This window comes from Aptenodytes forsteri, unplaced genomic scaffold (genome assembly GCF_000699145.1).
Source record: "Aptenodytes forsteri isolate BGI_AS27 unplaced genomic scaffold, ASM69914v1 Scaffold100, whole genome shotgun sequence".
Lineage (NCBI taxonomy): Eukaryota > Metazoa > Chordata > Aves > Sphenisciformes > Spheniscidae > Aptenodytes > Aptenodytes forsteri.
The window spans coordinates 892567-913385 of NW_008796216.1; the positions used below are offsets into that span (position 1 = coordinate 892567).

General features: G+C 38.6%; 1 protein-coding gene across 2 annotated transcripts in view; it reads right to left on the reverse strand.

Moving 5' to 3' along the window:
- TINAG (tubulointerstitial nephritis antigen) overlaps positions 1 to 20819 on the reverse strand; it is a 67658-nt gene that overhangs the window by 39743 nt on the left and 7096 nt on the right. For both annotated transcript variants that reach the window (XR_658010.2, XM_009288545.2), the window contains exons 2-6: positions 18191 to 18254; positions 17094 to 17183; positions 15379 to 15493; positions 9220 to 9343; positions 6864 to 7014 (exon numbers count right to left, since the gene is read on the reverse strand). Coding sequence is in view for 1 of the 2 variants with exons in the window: in XM_009288545.2 (XP_009286820.1) it covers positions 6864 to 7014; positions 9220 to 9343; positions 15379 to 15493; positions 17094 to 17183; positions 18191 to 18254 (544 nt within the window). In the remaining variant the exon portion in view is untranslated. The remainder of the gene's footprint in view (positions 1 to 6863; positions 7015 to 9219; positions 9344 to 15378; positions 15494 to 17093; positions 17184 to 18190; positions 18255 to 20819) is intronic.

The window sequence follows — 20819 nt, forward strand, 5'->3', positions numbered from 1 at the left end:
GAAGATGTCCCTGCCCACGGCAGGGGGGTTGGACTAGATGACCTTTAAAGGTCCCTTCCAACCCAAACTATTCTATGATTCTATGATTTATTGTTTTAAATGAAACACAGACAAATCTTTGAATAGCAAAACAAATTTCATCTGTCCAACCCATTTCTAGTTGCAGACTTCAAAGACTTGAAGGCATTAAACACTGATGTTGTCAGAGGAGTGATTGTGGAGGAGCTGTGATAACTCATTTGAGACTTAAACCCATGCTAATTTTGGACTTGAAAATCTCCAAAGTGCTAAATCAAATGAGCTTTGAAGCACGGGTTAAGAGATGTCATTGCATCCAAGAATGGAGAGGGGCAATGAAAATAAGAGGTGGTTTCAAGGAAAGGTAAGGAGGGGTTTTAATTCTTTACCTTGGCACTACATCAAATGAACTGCTGCATCATACAGTAAGTTGCTTTCTTTCAAGTAGCTTACTCTGAATTGTTCAGCCATTTTGACTGTTTGACTAACTGAACATCATTATTACTTCAATAAAGTAAAGGAAGCAAAGCATACAATTAAAATGCACTTACAATCTGAAATACTCAAATAAAGGCATACCGAATCTTCCACTTACTATTTTATCCTTTTTATGAGATATTTGGACCTCCTAGTTTTCTACATTATACCGCTAGATGTTTCCAAAACAATATATACCTTTCCGTGATAACGCCATGGAAGCCTATGAGAGGGTTTCTTTTAAAGAGCATAATTAAATAGTTCACTGAAACAGAATATTTTAAAATAGGCAGTCCTACAGAAAGGATAGGTATTTAAGTAGCTTGCCAATTATACTGAACTTTCTGCATCTGAAGAATTGAAAACTATATTTCCACGCAATATGGAGGATAATTATATTTGCCTGTGTATACTTAGTTGTCAGGATTTTTACAAGATGAGCACATATATGCTTCAGCTACTTTGAATAAGACATGGCATTTTCGCATTAGCATTTGGTGGCAGAAAAATTGACCCTGAGGAGAATGTCTTTTTGCTTACCAAATTCTTTCTGCCCAAACTAGACCAACACACTCAGGAGCTGCAAAAAGCAGTAATTCTGCCTACATGAAAAGGGATTGCCCATCTAAGGCTGTTAGGCTGTTATTGCTTAGGTCGTCAGTCTACTCACTGGCAACACCTTTTAATCCCTTCTGAATGTCTGAAGGTATTCTGGATTCCCAGATTTCCAATGGGGAATGGTAAGTATTTAGGCCAAATATACACCGGTTGTTATTATTCATTTTAAAATTTATTATGCTTTGTTTCTATTGCCGGGTAGAAGAAAACCTTTCATTTATATGTGTCTATATATATAATGTTTATAAAATGTATCTATCTCTATATAGATAATCATAATCATTCTAGTCACCGCTGATCACAGATTTCCAAAAGAAATAAAGGATTGCTGCTGAGTGCAATCAGGCCTGCAAGGCAGGTAAGGTGAGCAAACACAGTCCTCAGAGCGCGATCTAGCATAAGCAGGGTAGGAGTAGGTGATTGCAACCCAGTGTAAGGAATGGTATGACACCTCTTCCTCAGGTGTACTTAGAAACACCTCAGAGGGAGACAAAAGAGGAGAAATCCATTCCTGGGGTAGGGATTTTTTCCCCCTCCTTTCAATTGGATTGTCCCACTGGAGTTGTCACAGGTTCTGCATGGATGGGTCTTACTTCTATGGCAAGAGAAGTGAAGCATCAAATGACGCACTGGCACACTGGAGCTGTGAGGTAATCCAGACATGATGACTCATTCTGAACTAACAGTCACTTTTGAATCTTTTCACTAACCATAGTTTCTGCAGTCATGATTAACATAATCTAAAAGCTCTTTGCTGAAACATGAGTTTGTACATGCTGAAGCATCAGCACAACAGTAAACTTTAAAAGCATTTCAAGGAGAAGACCTTGCCAGAAGAGTCATAGAAGAAAAACAGAAATAAATGCGAATGTGTTTATGTGCACATATACATACACATATACAAAAATATTACTAGGAGCAAGCAGCATCCAGGGAGAAGCAGCAAAAGTCTGTGCCTGTTCATACATTCTTGGCAGAATTCATCTGAAGTCATGTTTATGTATTCAATCTAATGAAAATTTTTGTGGTTTTATTGTATTTATATGTTTGAATTGTGAGATGAGAACATAATCTAAAACATTAGGTTATGTTATTAGCAAGTTGGCCAAAACTAATAACAATAATACCTTTATCATACCCTGCAACTGCTAAGAGCCCAAGGCATAAATCAGATCAAGCCCTGATTAGAAGCAGTATTTGCATTCAAGTGTGTAACCATTTTACTACCTGAAAATGAAATGTTTCTTCCTCATTCTTAAAGACTATAAGCTTTTAATTTCCCTTAGCAGGTAAAATAAATGTTTTGAAACCACATTGATTCCTTCCAAATTATGGCTTGTAACTGAAATGCCTAAAATTAATAATTAGAAATAGAATACAGATTTATTCTTTAATTAACGGAGGAAGACAGAGAGAGAGAGAGTTAAACAGTGATTCAGCTCCACTTATAGCAGATTTCACTGTTAATTGCGTGCTCAGTGATTCTGAAAAGTCAGGTCTCAGCACTGGCCTAATCTCATTGAGCTTTATGGAAGTCTTCCATTGACTTCACTGGGGATAGTTTAGGTCAGCACTCGATTTTCCTGAAAATCTGTCAAAAACCTGAGACAAGCATACTTCAGAAATCAGAAAACCAGAAGCTTTAAAACAGTATTTTCACTGCATTGAAAATTTACAAGCCCACATAGAAAATCAATGTGCTTTGTCCCTATTGCAAAGTATGGAGTTAATGAAAAAAATGATTGCAATATACTGGCTCATAAAATAAAAATCATCTGAAAGTGTGAGGAAGCAAGCACTATTTAACCGGGCTCATTCAAAAGACACTTCAGACTTTTATGCCATAAATTTCCATTTTTTTCATTGTCAAAGGTAAAGGTTATGGATTATGGGGTTTCAGCTACAAAAATGATTCAATTATCAGTCCAGTGAATCAAAAAGGTTAATTCTTTTTTTTTCTTTTTTTATATTATTTGCTCTTGGCCACTGTCAGAGACAAAATATTGGGCTAGATGGACCCTTGCTCAAGCCCAGCATAGCCGTTCTTGTGTTCTTCCAGTATCTGTCCTCACAGATATTTGGATATTTTCCTTAAGGTGTTTATTTGTGTCTGGAACTGTTGGAAGAGGATTTGAAATATCATTTGAACTTGAAGAAAGAAAATCAGGATTTAGAAATGTTGTTTATAAAAATAGGTAAGTAGAGATATTTTTGTGTGTGGTACTTCGATGGCAAATCAATGATCGGGGATAAGAATGGGTAGCAGGCAAATGTCTGTAAGAGCACAGTGATGTTGTACATGTTGGAGCTGGCTCCATAGGGACAAGAAAGCTGGATGAATGACTAAGAAAATAGTCTTGGACTGCGGAGATTTATTGGAGGTCTAGATAGTCTCCAAAAATCTGTGATGGTTCTCACAACTGCCCTGCAGATCCTTTACTTAGACAGCCAGCTGCAAGAGGCTGGTGAATACCATGAGATGTCTCAGGTGACTGAGCAGTAATGCAAGTACTTGGGACTTTGGAGGTAAAAAGACAGTTCACAGACATGCTCTGGTGAGCTGAGGTGCCCTGTCTGTATGCTTCCAGGCTTACATCAGTCAGAAAGCCTGCTCTGCACACCACTTTCACACTGGTACTCTGTGGTCAGTCAGGGAGTCTCACTACTGCGTTTACACCAGCACGAGGTCCTGTGTGGGTACAGCTAGGTTGATAACAGCTTCAGCCTGCCTCACTTTCCTTATAGAAATAAGCTAACTCTTGTATACTTAAACTGCCTCTGCAGAACAGACTGTGTCACTAACCACACTGCTCCAGGTAAAAAAAATACAGCTTTCTGGTATAGGAAGAATCTTATTATTATGGGTTCATGGTGGTTAAGCCCGTACAGAGATAACAGTCAGAGGGAACAGAAGACTAGGAGGTTGTCCTATTGCTGCGTTCTTTAGGGCTTTTCCTCTAAAAATAGGTTGCTCCAACTGTTGTGGAGATAATACTCATTAAAATGGATCTTTTGTCTTATCTACACCAGCAATTCTCCTGTCCTTAACATGGTAGAGAAGCAAACAGTCCAGTGAGAGAGAGTTCTATTTATTCTCTTAAGAGCATGAGCTACTGATTGAAAGGAGCCTGTTCTAGTTACAGAAAAGTGTAGCTTAAAATGTTAAGCTACAAATTTCATTTCTTCATGAATGAAGCCTTTGCCTTTACCCCCATGAGGTGCTGAGGAGCCTTTGCTGGGTGCAACCCATTACTGCCCACTGTAATCACTCACTGAAAAGGTCTCCCACTCAAAACCTAGTTTAGCATTTAAACCCTGAGACAGAAAGACAGAGGAACACTCAATGTAAACTCACCCTATAATAATACAATATCCTTGTCGGATCAGAAATAGTTTGGTACACTTGAAGAAAGCAGAATGATCACTTTGTATACTGTGTCTATGTGAATGACAGCACTTTGGTCTTCACCTGGATCCCCAGGCTGCCATGTCAGCTATGACATCTGATGCATCACGTCTGACATTCTTTTGTTCTTTCCATGGTTGGTTGGTTTGTTTGTTTTTTAACTAAAATTAAAAGTTGACAGCACACCTGAGATCTCTCTGTCTGTCAGTATCAGGTATATCAAAGACAGAGTAAGGGATGAGAGTGTATGAAAGTGAGAGAGGAAATAGATTTTGGTATGGAACAGGAAGTACAAAAAAATTTCTGACAATGTGAGAAACAGCGGAATGTAATTACACAGTACATAAAATCTGGTTATTGCAAATTTTTCTGAAGCCATTTCCAGGAACATGAAGTTCAAGGAGTTGACTGGGAACAGGCAGCACAGATTTACCATGGCAAATTATGCCTCACCATGATGAGATGATAAGATAAGATGATCTGACCATGATGAAATTACTGGCTCCATGGAGAATAAGAAAAACAGGGGATATCATTTACCTTGACTTTAGCAACATTTTCAGCATGGTCTCCTGTGGTGTTCTTCTAGTTTATTGGACTAGATGAGTTGCTTACAGGGTCAGTAACTGAACTGGACTGGCATGCTGAAAGTTCGACAGATCAAAGTGACTGGTGTCTGTTTACTAGTGGCATTCCTCAGGAGTCAACACAGCGGCAACACTGTTTTGCATCTCTATTAACAGTCTGGACAGTGGGACATAAGGCACCCTCAGTAAATTTGTGGAGGATGCCAAACTGGTGGGGAGTGGTGTGTATGTATGGCTGCCATTCAGAGCAATGTTAACAGGCTAGAGAAATGAGCTGACAGAAAGCTCATGAAGTTCAACAAAGGCAGAAGCCAAATCCTGCCTCTGAGCCAGAACTGCCCATGCAGCAGTACTGGCAGGGCACTGCCTGTGTAGAAAGCAGTTTCACAGAGAAGGACCTGGGGTCCTGATGAGCAGAAAGTTGAACGTGGGTCAGCAGTGGGCCCTCTCAGCAAACGTGGACAATCAATACTGGGTTGTGTTAGCAAGCACGTAGCCAGGACATTGTGAAAAGTGATTATTCCCCTCAAATTGTCACTTGTGAGGTTACATCTGGAGTACTGTGTTCAGTTATGGGATCCCCAGTAAAGACACTGACAAACCGAGCAAGTCCAGTGGAAGGCACTTAGGGGGCTGAAGCATATGATATGCAAGGAGGGGCTGAGGCAGCTGGATTTGTTCAGCCCAGAGAAGAGAAGGCTAAAAGGAGATCTAATTATTGTCTTCAACTACATAAGGAGAGGTCATAGAGGAGACAGAACAAGACTCTTCTTGGAGATGCACAGTGAAAAGCTGAAACGTACCAGTCACAAGTTGTACCAAGGAAAATGCTGATTAGATATAGGAAAAAAATGTTTGACCGCAAGAGCGGTCAAACGAAATGACCTGCTGCTAGAAAGGTTGTGGAACCTCCATCCTTGGAGATACTCAAAATATGACCTGGGACATGGCCTGAGCAGCCTGATCTAATTTCAGAGTTAGTCATGCTTTGAGCCAAACGTTGGACTAGGTGACCTCCAAAAGTTCATTCCAACCTAAATCATTCTGTGATTCTATAAATTATTATGTGTCATTTTATAAAGCTTCTAGCTGTTCATGTGGAGTTTGAGAGCTGTTAACTTTGCTTAGTCTGACCTGAAGGAAGAAGGATCTAGGTATAGTCTTTGCTACGGTGTTGCATTCTGGCACAAGCTTGGGATGGGATGATTACAATTTGCTTTATAGAAAGTTAATCTTTGATCCTTTTGAATATTCAAAATGTTGTCTCATGCAACTGGCTGCTTACTCAAGGTTGTTTAACATGAAGAGCCTGTATCCCAAGAACCACAGAAGTTTTGAGTCCACTTACGGTATTGTCTTTGACATTAAAAAATCCTTTCTTGTTTGTCTTGCTGTTAGAGAGGCTACCATTTTCCCCAGTTGTATTACAGCTAATGACAACATCTAGATGTAATGAGGCTTAAATGGGAGCTAGGTGGTTGCAGAGTTTTCTCACTGAGAGCCCTCATTCAAAATAGTCTTCACTTATTTCTTTGGGAATGCTTCACAGTTCCTAGGCTTCATGAAGGTGATTTAAAGAAGGTGTAAATGGGAGAGAGTGATAGTCTTGATGAAGTAACACAGTTAATCTGACCTAGGACAGAGCTAAATGCCTCTTTTTTGAAGGGTCAGAAATCATCATTGTAACACAAGCAACATTGTAACTTAAGCAACTGGTTCAAGTTAAAATAATCTAAATAGATAGATAAAATATTTACCCATGTGTTTTCAGATATCTCCAAGCACCATCAATACTTCCACCATTACATCCATGTTGATTCCTGGTATCACAAGAGATCAAATTCTGAACGGAAAGGTTGTCTGTGATCTGACCCTTGGAATGAATTGCTATTCTATCTGCTGCAACACCTGTTTTGAAAGAAATTTTCCGTTATCCAAACCAAATAATTACTCACAACTTCACGCTGCTTATTGTGAAAGAGGGGCTGAAATACAACCTCAATATTTTCTGTCTGTGCAGATATCTTTACAAAACAATACAGATATAATCTGTACAGACTTTTGAGAGAGAGGATTGTTAAACTGCAAAGCATCACGAGCAACTTTGCTGTAATATTGTAAATCCATAGATTTACTGGTTCTCATAAAGTCCCACATATCTAAACATCAAATGAGGCATTTACATGGTTTAGTCTGATAGTCTCTACGATGTTTGTAAATGCATATTCATCTCTGGTTGACTTCAGCAGAAGATGCAAATACTCTCCCAGCTCTCTGCAGCTGAATCTCCAAATCTCTTTTCTTTCTTTTCTACCTTTCCTTCCTCTATTTGAGAAAAAAGAAAAGCAAAAATGAACAGTCCTATGAAGAAGAAAATTCAAGACTGAAAGTATGTACTGGTTTTACTGGAAAGAGTATTTGGAAATGCTCATATTAATGTGTAAATGTGGGATTCATTGGACCTCCTTCCCTTATCACACAAAATTCTTCTTCTGAGATAGACACCTTAGATGTCTGAACTCAGTCGGATAGTCATAATTCTAAGTACTAATATATTTATGCACTGATTTAAAGGCAGACTAGGCTGTTGTAGGTGAAATTAAGCCACTTCTCCTTTCTTTAATGAGTGATAATGAAACAATTAAACCCCAACCCCAGTCATTACCTGTGTTTAAATTATATTTTTATCATTGTTAGCCCTTCATTTCTGAACTTGAAAATAAAAAAAAATCCCTTGAAATCTAAAGCCCCATCAAAAATCAACACTAACCAGTGAACTTTGGACAAGACTTCAGAAGAGTGAATCTGCTGATGGCAGCTGACAACTGTGTTTTGTGCTTTTGTGAGGTGTCACATGGTAATGAGTTTATTTTCATAGGTGTAAAAGCTTTTTGCTGAAGAGTTCTGGAATACTTATAGGAATTACTCATGGTAAGAAAAAATGATACAGCAGTGCTTGTCTATTCATTGAGCAACTATTAATCTTACAAAGAAGGATTGAAAATCCAGATTGAAAATGTTAGATGCACCTTAACAACATGGGATAATATAACATCTTATAATATTTAGCATTGAAAATAATTATGTGAATTAAAATCAAAAGATTCACTTATGAAAGGGAAAATTTAGGCTGAATATCTGGAAAGTCTTTCCCTCAGTGAGCTCTGTTCATCTCTGCAGTAATCTGACAGCAGAGCTGTCAGAAGCTCTCTTGGTTTTTTCTTTTAAAACTACACTGGACAAGACGTACTGGTAACAGAATGTGTTCAGTCTGGCTTTGGCAGGAAGTTGGGATTAACTGACTTAAATGCTCCTTTCTTTCTCTTACTGCTGTGATTCAAAGAAGCAGTTGCACAAACCTGCACCCATGAGGACCCACTGGCCGGATCAAGCAATAAAGATTGATTGCATAATTTTTTTCTTTATCTTTATATGTCCCAATATGTACTGAGATTTATTGCAGCCTAAGAAAAATGAATATAACTGATCGCTGTAGGTTCTTTGGAGAAAGTGACACAAACACTTGTGTCCGTTCTTCATAAAACCAGAGGTTGTACCACATGAGGTTGAATTGCATTACTGACATTTCTTTGTTTACAGAATTTGAAGACACTTTCTTCCACAAATATCTGAGTAATTTCAGGGTTTTCTTCTCATAAAATTGTTGAAAAGATTATACTTAATTTACTTAAATAGCAAATGTTGGACAATGGCAAATGCACAAATATATAAATACATATAAAAAAATAAAGCCTACCTGGTTTAAGCTTTCAAGTCAAGCATGTAGTTGTGCAAGCAAGGGATGCAGATTTTTTAAAAGTTACTCTACCAGTTACGATAAAGTACATTAGTCAATTCATTTTCTACTTTCTGTCACTGAAAAATCTCCCTATGTTACATAAACTTATGAAAAGCAAACAAAGCTCTACAGCTTAGACTGACTTTTAAGTCTTTGGACAACTTAGAGGAAAAGCTGTAGCAATTCTAAATTTTCCTATTTGCTGATAAAAAGTGAATGGCAAGCTTCAATTACTTCATTACTAATCACTACAAATTTTCATCACACATCTAACATCAATGATATTTTTAAAAGGAGAAAAAAATTAATATTACTTGCGGTTGAAAAAGCCCAGGATGCTCCACAGTTTCGTTGATCCAGAGGATCATGAATCCATTCAGGCCATGCGTAAGTGGCTGCAAAAAATGCAGGAAATTTTTCTTCTGGAAGTGAGTTTCCCTAAAACAAAATGTAGGAGATCTGTATGTGCTTCAACTCCTAATTTTGTCTTAAATTTTACCCCAATTTTGTTTTTAAAATTCTTAATTTTTAAATTGAGGAAACCTAAAGCATTGGCACCTGCGGCTTCCCGAGTATCCCTGTGGTGGTTACCCACACAGTGGGGTCACCCTGTGGTGACTGGGTGCTGTGGACCCCCTGAGAACAGGGGGGTTCTGGCACTCCAGTAGCTGAGCTGGAAAGCTGAGCTCCACAACTGCCAACATAAATAACCTGTCCAGTTTCTCTCTGATTTTTATCTCAAACAACAATTCCCTATGAAACGTTAATTATGGCCCATCTGGCATTTTTGGAAAGAAAAGCCCTCTGCTACAAATAAAAGTGAAGTTAGGTACCTGTTACCCTGTTCTCTTTGACACGTGGCTGTAGGTAGGAAATTTTAGTTACCACGGGGGAAGCATCAGTACAGTGTATCATTGATTTGTCTTTTACACAGAGGGTTTTCAATCTCCAGCACTTATTTTCATTCCAGAATGAAAATCAGTGATTTTCATTCTGCTTTGCAATCTGATGTTGAGTTAATGAGAATTCATGGTCTGCTCACTAAAGCCATTTGGACAGCCATTTTTAGCATCTTCATCCCTCAGCCTTAATTTATGTCCTCCAAGCTTTGCACAAATATCTGTATATGCAAGAATCATCTGGTACAACTGTTAATAATCTGCTCTGTGCTCAACATATCAAAACCATTGACCCATTTTTTTTTTACTGTTAAACTTTATGGAATGTTTGCTTATGCCGCACAGGGAATTGCAATATTAGTCCATCCAGTCTATCAGTTTGTCTCAAACAATTGTTGATAACATCTGTTCCAGAAGAAAATACAATATATAAAATATGATAATCTGTCCCTAAGCAAAACATTCCCTGATGTTTCTTTCTTATAAGCAGACTCATACCCTGAAGCACAATGGCTTCTATCCTGTTCAAATTCCTTTATTTTACTTCGATTTACTTAGTCTTCTAATTCTGGGTGTCCTTGCTGCACCATTTTTCTAAATTGCTTATGCGACTTATAAGACTACATACCTTTTCCTAAGATGATTTAAACATTTGAGGCCAGTTCTTTCAAACTATTTCAGGACTCTTTGGGGAACCAAACTTTACCACTTTGGCTGTATCCAGATCACTTTGTTGCGTACATTGGGAAACAGCGGTGCCTCCATCCAGCTTGCACACCTGGATTTCCCACAGAAAACCCACAGTTGAGAAGAAGTGGGTAAGGAAAAAAGAAGCTTGTACCTCAGGTCTGTATCTGATATTAGACTGGGATACAGCCCCAACAGACAGATTGATACAGTCTGTGCATACACCCAGACGCAGTAACACTCAAGTGCTTCTAGGTTCACTATGTTAGATGCAGGTTGTGAGTCCTAAATACCATTAAGGTATACTACAAGCTGTTAAGTGACTCAAGTGCTTTTGAAAGTTTTATCTCCACCCATAACAAGCCAGCAATCTTTTAAATCTTGCTAAAATATTAATCTCAATATTTTGATTAATCACTTTCAAAGGTCTGCTTTTTCAAAAGCTTGTTAGATACATGGGACTTGCAGCCTCAAATGACACAAAGAAAGCAACAGCTAATTTAAAGAATGTCTTACTAAATTATCATTATGTTCATTATTAATGAGCAAGCACAAACACAAGATTTACTTTGAAGATGAATCATACAGGGGAAGTCCTGGATAAATAGTGTTTCTTTTACATGATAAGACTGCTCACTATCAACCAGTAAACAAGCAAAATTTGGCAAAGGTTGTTTAGCACACTTACATGGGCAATGACCGCTTACAATGCTACAAATGAGGCAGTTGAGAAAAGCAAAATTCTAAATAGATCTTTGGTCTGAGACAATGTGTTACTTTACGTATTCCTAAACTACTGCCAATGTATTTAATAGCCTCATATTGTAAATCCCAGAACAAATCCCTCATTAACCCTCAGCCTTGTCATTTAGAAATGCAGGACTGACCTGTAGCCAGAAACATTAGCTTTTTGTCTGAGAAATTGCTACCCTGATATTGAGAAGCACTGCTGTTCTGTGACAAATAGCAGGTCCAGACAATTGTTTCTCAACATATGCTCCATGGACCAGCATCAGACAGCACAATGCAATCAGCAAAATGACTGGCAAACTGTGTTTAAACCTTCATACGTATTCTCTGCAGTGAAGCTAGCAGTCTGGCCAAAGCAGGAAGGTAAGTGGATATAAAAGAACACTCGTACTTCAGCTACGACTTCTTCAGAAAATTTAGATGGCCCATCAGAGAAAAAAGGCTGAATATTACTGAATTTGCAAATGTGGAAATACTTTTTCTGAGGGAAAGCAATATTTTTTTTTATGTAGGAAAAAAGTTCTGGACATCACTTGCTTTGTGAAGACAAAATGGTCATGCAGCACAGGGTCCTCAGTTTAGATTTAGTTCTTGTTCCATATCATTGTCTTTTAAGTATTCTAATGTGCCATCATGTTAAACTACCATTCCAGACATAAACATCACCTTATTGAGCAGGTATAGTCTTTTATTAATAGCAGAGCTTTTAAAAGCTCTATGAGCAACTTCAAGAAGTTTGTGTTTTCCCTAAGATGAAATGTAGCTCTGTCACACTGTTTAATTTGAAGTAATGTTATGAAGCTATATTTGTAGTTGGATATGTCAGTCAAAGAAATAACTAAAAAGCCTCTACTCCACAACCAAACTTTTCAACGCTGCTGGGAACTAAGACTCTGCCGTAGATGTAAAGTGGTTAACACAGAAGGGCTTTACATTCTTGAATCTTTTTTTAATGCAATTGAGTAAGGAGCCCCTTCTACACAAAAATGTTTTTCTCAAGCATCCCCAAAAGACAGTAGAAAATAACCAGAACAGCTGGCCCTTAGGTACCAGAAACTGGCATTTATTCCCTAAATAGTAGGCCAGTAGCATGCTGAAGAAATGGTTTTTATTTAAAGTAAAAAAAAGTTGTAGTTAACAAATGGGTAGCTATGGTTTTCTTTCTACATTAGCAAAGCTACCAGGTTTTAATCAGGTCAGCACAAGATAGAGCCAAAAACTCCTGAACACTAATTGTAGCATTTTTATCAACTAAATATATGACTTTGGGCAAATGACTTGCAGTTTTCTCACTTGCAAAATGGAAAAGGCAGTAATAAACCCAGAGAACGCATGAATGTTTAGTTAGTGCCAATTTATCCACAGTAAGTAACTAGTACCTTGGCCTGCAGGTGAATTAGTACTCAACAAAGTCACTTAAAGGTCAAGCCATTAAGGTTTGGAGAATATCTCTGAAAGATATTAAAAAGTAGTTATTTCTCAATTTCATCATTCATATCTTTTTACTCTCTTCTGAGCTGTCACCTAGTTACAGGTGAAGCTTAATGGAAACACTGTCATGAAAACTCACTCATTTTTTGTCACTTAGGACTTTGTAAATGTGTTAGTATGCTTCACAAAATATCAATGACAGAAAATTACTCGTGGAAGGTGAAGCAGGGGCAAGTGTCTCTGAAAATCTGGTAAGATACTTATCTTAAAAAGTGCCTGGAAGTTAACTCCATGGCTACTGTTGGTTTGCCGGTTGGAAGAATCTGCCAATGTACTCCTGGTGAGCCCAATCCAGTATATGAAATTGCTGGATCCTGCAGTGATGCTAGATATGGAGCTGGCTATGAGTGAAGAAAACCTTTTTTTTTTAACGTTTTTGTGAAGTATTAAAGTGTGGCAGATAGGAAATTTCCTGAAGCAGAACAAGGGCACTAAAGAGATGATGTTCTTCTAGAAAACTATAGGGGACAGAATCAGGGAGATTTGGAGCTTTGCAGGAAGCTTCAGAGAAAAATATTTTTACATCAAGACTAGCTAATACAGAAACCATCGGGATAAGAGCAAGAAAGTTCTAATAATTCTGAAAAGAAGCCATAGGTAGGAGACGGGCTCATAGACAATTCAGAGCAATTTTCTGCAAGCTCAAAGAATTCTCCAGAAGCTGAGAAAGTCATAGAGAGATTATTATTTTATATTTTTAACATTTGTAAGTAGAAAGTTTCTTAGAATCCTGTGCAAAGCTTGTGCTTCCAGCAACATGCAGGACTTCCTGACAGCTAAATGCATGAATGTGCAAAGCTGGATTTCTGGAGAAGAATGCATGAAGCTCCTCGGGTGTCTGGCAGGGCCAAAGGTAGTTGGGTTGTGGCTCACAGATTTCATAAAAAGATAGCAGATAGAGAAAATATGCCTGAGAAATGTATCAGTGGAGCAAAGGCTGTAAGTAGTGTAGCAGTCAAGGAAGCTAAGGGAAGCTTAATAACAATGATTCAATAGGCTGGACATAATGCAGGACCACTGAGTGACCAGCTACTCCAAACTGAATGGAAAAGAGAAAATATTGTAAAGAATTTCTTGTAACCTTCCCTTTCTTGTTTTCCTAAGTGGGATTTGTCTCACCTAGCTAGATATCTAGTAATGTAGATGTTAATCTCTGAGCTGGGTACATGTTATCCACTTTTTGCTTCTGCTATGTAAGCATCACACTGTATTCCTCAAGGAAAAAGCCAACAACAAAAACAACAACAAATCAACCCCAAATCTCTTGAGCCTCAATGCAGTTCACTGGCAATTTGTGGCAGATACCTACTAAATATTGCACTAAACTCTCTTATGTCATTGTCTTATTTAGACTTGCCATCTTCAACTGAAATGGATCCTTCTTTGGCTGCGAAGAGTAGTCTAGGAAATCATATGAGGCAAAACTCCAAAGCTTAATTTCTGTCAACTTCTTGCTCTGACAACCCTCCATAGTGTAATTTTGAGCAAGCTGGCCAATCTGGGCCACAACCCAATGCCTCGCCACGCTGGTGCAGGGATCTGACTTTGTGTGGGACAGAACCAGACTGCATCAAGCAAAAGGGTTAGGATTGTTAAAATTATTGCAGAGGCACATGGCCCTCCCCCTCTTTCCCAAATTCCTGTCAAGTGGTAGCGCGGCACTGCTGTCCCCACAAGGCCTTCTGTGATGTGGAAACCCTTCTGCCATACACATGTACAACAAGCATCAATGATTGACTTCAAATAGATAATCAAATGGCATCACTTTCCTGAACTATAAGAAGCCAAAGATAAAAACCTGTTATATTTAAAGTCATTTGCAAACCTTGGATCTATCTACTTATTCTTGCAACTTTTCTAATTTCACTATGGTGAGGTAGTTAGTTTTTTCAATCTATGATTTCCATAATTTGGGGTCTTCTAAGAAAGAAGCTAAGTAACTGATCCAAAGCATTGGAAAATCTACTCTGGATTCAATTACTATGCCTTTCTTCTTTAATTTCTTAACCTACCTATATAACTTAAAGTATATTTGCTTTGTTGCAGAACTAATTTGAGCAAATATATGATAGGAAATTTAATTTAACTGCCATGAAAATAGCCATGACCAAGAGGTTTAGAAAGCTGGTAGTAGAGAATCATCTCATTTTCCCATGCTTCCCATCATTTTTCTTTCTATTTGGCCAAAACCCCAGCCTCCTACTTCATCTTTACATTGCTTTATCCTATGGGTTTTCTGAGCTTCTTTCAAAGATTGCTGTTTAGTCTCAGCTGTTAGCCTTAATGAACTATGCCCAGATTTATCTTTTTTATGGTTACAGCTACGTGTGCAATGATTAGAAAATGGAGAGGATAGTATGGAACCATCTTAAATAAGCAAAGATTTCAAACACCAGTGATCTACAATGATAAGTTAATATTGGTGCACAGCTTCCCAATGGTTAGTATTTGCTTTTGCTCCTCCTTGTTTGATTTCCATCAATAAGACCACACACTCTATGGCTTGGAGAACTATTCTGGGAGCTTCATATTCAACACGGAAGCATTTAGTGTTAAATCTCTGAATCATAATCTTATAATTGTCCACATTTATTTTTCCATGTGATAAAGTTATTAAAAAAATTAACAATTGTACATCACACTTACTGGATCTTCTCTCATACTCAGCAAGGAATGAGATGGAGGGAAGGTGCCCAGGCGCTTTTTGAAACCTTCTTCCACTGTCATTCCCCAGAACTGACTGTAGTTGTCAGCTTTCCATCTTCCTCACAGACAGAAAACAAACCAACCCCAGGTTAGAGATACCACTCACATTAATACCTTGCTCCTTTGTAAGAGCACCACTAACAATAACATCCAGAAATAAATTTTTCAAATTACATTTCAAAACCTTGTATTTGATATGCATGAGAAAATATTTAGTACGGGCTCTTCCACTGCAAATGAGTGTAGGATAGAGCAACACAGCAGTATATGAAAAGTGATGATTTGAGGTCAGCATCATGTTAGGCTGCAGGAGATGAGCATGCAATACTTCAGAGAAGTACTGGAAAACAAGATGCTCAGTCATAACAATTACTGTTGTCTTGAAGTTATGCTCAAATTATGCTTCAGACCAGTTGCCCACAGAGAACTAGCAGCTTCACATAGTGAGTTACGTTGCCTTCAAGTTCTGGTGCACTAGCAGTGAGACACTGTTGAACCCAGCAGAAAGCCCAGCTGACAACTTCTGCCTGAGTTTTACACCAATAGCCAGGTTGAGAGAAAGGGCTCCCCAGTGCTCTTTAATTATTCCCTCCTTACTCTCAGGTAGACTAGACTCAGATTGTAGCCTTAACCCTGCAAACTGTATGCACAACAGAAAAAAAAAATACCTTGCAGCCATACACATTTGGAACACACTTAAATTTGTTATTACTGGAAAAGAGCTGAGCCACAGGGGAGAGCATTCTCTTTACCCATTTCTTTCTTGCTTATGTATGAGGAACAAGGAGGTGAGATTTATGCTGCACAAATGAGAAGCCTCATTGCCCTTGGTCTGCCTGTAGTCAGTGAAGAGTGCAAGCACCTGCAGAAGTTGAGTCACATCTCAGGTGGGCTTAACCACCCTGTGGCAAACCTTACCGCTTACCACTGACAAGAGAGAGGTGAAGGGCTCCAGGTGCCTAACTTAATTGTCTATCCTAACTCAGTTGGTTTGAATGTCTCCCATGAAGTATAAAATGTTTCAGCACTGAGTCACAGCTTGAAATCTGGGCAGGCTTCATTGCTGAATTTAGCACCACAGCTTCTAGGGAGGAGCTGTAAATGGCCAGCAGGCTCCCAAGGCACAGCTCTGGTACTGGGGTGCCCCTAATCCCTCTGCACTGCCTGGGGGGAATGAGAACTGGTAGCAAGAAAAACACCGAGACTCAGAATGTTCTGATATCTTGGTCCTCATTTGGCCCATCCTCTCCTCTTCCAACACTACCTAGAGTCCTGTTATGTGGAACAGTGCTCTTGAGGGAGGAAAAAAAATGACTTTAAATATCTATCCCAAGTAATAAATGAAGTGAAGAATAAGGGAAGGTGATCTAAATAGCATTTTGTTAGCAAAAAATTTGTACTAAATTTGGAGAATGTTTTAGATGTTCACAATGTCAACTCTTACCAGCATGAGACTTTCAGTATCTTTCCATTTAAAACTCTACAATCTGCCAGAGATTTAGGGAATTTTCACAGATGTACATTTACTGTCAAATTGCTGTAATGTAATTGGGGAAGGAAGGGGTGGGGAGGACTGCATAACTTGTAATTTGCACATACATACAATGAGCAATACAGTGGTTTACAACAAAACCTTAAAATAAAAGTGTTCTCACCCATAATCTCCAGAATTGATGTGCTGAATCAAGTCTTGGCGAACAAGGCATACTTCTTTTGAACACTTCCAGAGATTTTGGAAGCATTTGCTGAAAGGGCAAGAATATCACTGAGCAGAAAATGAATTGTCAAAGAAAAAATATGCACTTTAACAACAGAAGGAAGATGGAGAAAAAAAAGCATAAACAATATAAATGTCACATAGTATTTATGAAAACACAATACTACTTCTCACTACTTCACTACCTAATGAATCCTAATTGGAACAAGGTGGGAAAGTTTACAGCTTGTGGGAAAGGTCGTACTTGAAAAATTTTGCTTCCATCTTTGTGAGACCAAACCAGGGAAAAAAGGCAATGTCCTAGAAATTAGATATTTTTAGGAAGTTTCACTGAGGAAACCCAGAAAGGAGCCATGTGGCCATAGACACCTTGCTCCAAGGACCCTGGGCTAAAGTCAAGGCAGTGGGGGTCCCAGCCCTGTTTGGGTGCTGCTGGAGCCCCCCGGGCTGCCCTGGGGCTGGAGATGCAGGGCTGGTTTTTGGAGAGGCAAAGCAGGGAGGCGGCTCAGGCCCCTGCCTGCGCTGCCTGCTCCTGTCCCAAGACAGAGAAAGGGATGCTCAAACAGTTCATCCCTTTCCTACATAAATATACATTTATATATTTTCTTCCCTTATGAAATAATGTAAGGTCTCATCACTCATGCAAAAGAAACAGAGGAAGATGTTCTAAAACAATCCCCTAAACTTTAATGATATTTGTTTTGCCTGCGCTCAGGTCAATGCCCAGGTCTAGGCTGAAACCGTTTCAACTCAGGTCAGAGCCAGCAGATTGACTAAGCAGGAACAGAATTAGGCCAGTGAGGAGGAGATTTTAACACTCTCATTTTCATATCTCGATTAGAAAGCCCATTGACCTCTTGCCATTCTTCTAAATTGCTGTAATCTAATTCTACAATACCTCAATAAAGCATTACTTTTCCAGACATTTTGATTTGATTACATGTTTAATATGAATTTAAGGATGCTCACTACCTTAATTCCTCTTTCATGACATATGCTAAATAAAATTTAATTTGCTGTTCTCTGAAACGTTACCAGGAATTGCAGTTGTCTTTAATTATTGTTCCTTCTCCGTAATATCGGCCATCTTTATAACAACCTGCCAACATAACATATAGATGTATGAAAAAAAATAATAATTTTTGAAGTGAATAAACTCAAAACTCTTGCTACTATTGAATTAATTGATTGTATGCGGTATGCATAAATTATTTAGTTGAAAGTCAGCAACACCTATTTCCAGTTTCTTCCAAGTAATGAAAGCAGTTTGATGTATTCTAATTTATTACCTGGTACATTATCATTCATAGTAAATAAAATCAGCAACAGATTCAAAACATTGACTGAAAAATTATTACCTTACATGTCAATAAAAATAATTCTTCAAATAAAGTTATTTTCCAGTAATAAACTTAAAAAGAATACATTTCTAATAACAATAATTTTCTAATTGGCAATTAAAATAGAAATAAGTTTTTCCAGTTACAGAATTAAAAAAAACTAATAACTATTCCAAACCTATTGTAATATATTCTTTTTCCCCTCCAGTTTAATTCCTTTTTGAAAAACAGACCGATCAATTATGTTTCAAGGCAAATGTAAGTTTCATATACTCTCCAAAACCCAGTATAAAACCTAAATTGAGTGACAATTTTTCCAGACAAATACATGCCTCCTGATTTTTTTCTTTGATAACACTTCACTAAGACTTTGTGTGTGTTTTAAGATCTTCTGCACAGACTGTTTCTTCAGTGCGCTTGATTGTCAAAGCTTCAGTAAAAGAAAGATCCAGAATGCCTGCGCAGGGCTTTGGATCAAGTCTATAACAAACATTGTGCATTTATCACATGGGTCTTTGTTTTCCAGCCTGTTCTCACGGTTCCTCCACTGGTGAGCCTACAGGTAGAGATCATGTTCTTTCCCCCACAGAACGGGTTTGGAGCCAGAATCCCCAGGTTCTCCTTTCTCCTCCATTTTCAAGAAGCTTAAACCATATTTCATATTAATATAGTCTTGACTTGCATTTGCATTATATCACGCTTTTTTCCCATCACAAGCGTGAGGAAGGCCATCCCCCTCTCATGGCAAGGGCTGGAGTTTGTCTGCCCAGACGTACACATGTATGCCTCTGCTGCCTAGACCTCCTTTATTGGCAAAAGAGAAATATGCACTTCTAAGCCATAGCTAATTTCATACCGAAGTGTAGGAGTAGACTAGAGCTGATGAATTAATTATAAGTGCCTATCTTTCCCTGTTAGTCATACAGCAGGCTACGTTAGCTAGCGCAGGCGTAGGTGAGATATTTCCCACCTGAGCAGTCTGAGGCCCAAAGTGTCTGCTCTAATTCAGCTTCTGCTAAAATCCAAGACATTTTTCAGGGAATATCCAGAGCAAATTACTTAACTGTCACAGTTTGTCACAGTCTGCCACAAAGTCAGCATCAGACAGTAGCTGGAAGGAAGCATCAAGCAAGATATTTCAAATATATTGAGGGAAGGAAGTATTGATGCAGCGTCTGAGCAACAGGATGGAGCCTCACTGGCGCTCTGCTGGCAGGCCTCACCACCCATGCCCGAGAAAAAATGCAAACCTGGGCAAGTACAGAAAAGCTTTCTCATAATGTATGCTTAGGGAACTGAAGATTAAAACCATACAGTTTCTTTAGTCTAGCCAAATTAAGACTTAGAGGGCCAGGAGTGCTGCCTCAGGCATCAGTGGCAGAGAGCAGAGGTATCTAAGCTAAAAGACACTGCATGAGAACACAGTGAGATTGTCTGGCTGTGAATATATTAGGTTGGAATATTACTATATTAAATAAGAAATTAATTAATTTGAATATGCAGCCTGAGGACTTTATGAATGCGATTATATGATGTGAAAATCATGATTGGAAGGAAAAGTATTTTGTAAACGAGGTCTACCCTCCCAGTCCAGCGTTCCTATACCCTTACAGCTCTTACTTCATTTGCCCCCAGTATTGATGTAAGTACTTCTGTCAGTGAAATGTCTCCAGGTTCACTCACTTGTAGGCCGGATCCTGACTGTGTAGTGTAAAAGCAATTAGCAAACTCTCTGGATGTCACTTTTATACCACCACCAGGATGAGATCCAGTGTGTTGACTCTGACAGGGCTTTTTGTACCATCAGAGTAATTGAAATAAAAAGATAAAGTAAATAATAAATGTAGTCAAGAAATAAAACTCTAACAGTTCTTCTAATAATAAAAATAAAAATAATAATAATAATAAAAAGATCCAGAACTTCTATTCAGTATCTAAGGCAGGAATGTGCACAGTTTCTTCTAAAAATACACAGGGAAGCCATGGAAACATACTGAATGCTGGGTTCATAAAAGCAAAGTCAAAGCAGTTCCACATAGTTAAATCAAGACCGGCCCTCAGCATGGTGCACACACATGGAAGAAGTCACAGCGTAGCTTACTGCTGCCGTGCACCAAGTCAGTGAATAGATGGTAATCTGGAAATAAAGTGCTGAGCAGTTTTATTGCTGTTCATTGCCCCCCATATCCAGGCAGCAATATCTTGCCACAATGCAGCGGCCCAGATGGGTTTGCCTCTGTGCTGCCAGTTGCTCTGCTTCCATTGCTGCAACCACCCCCACAGGGCATTTGCCACCATCCGTCAGTAGAGATAGAGCACTCACT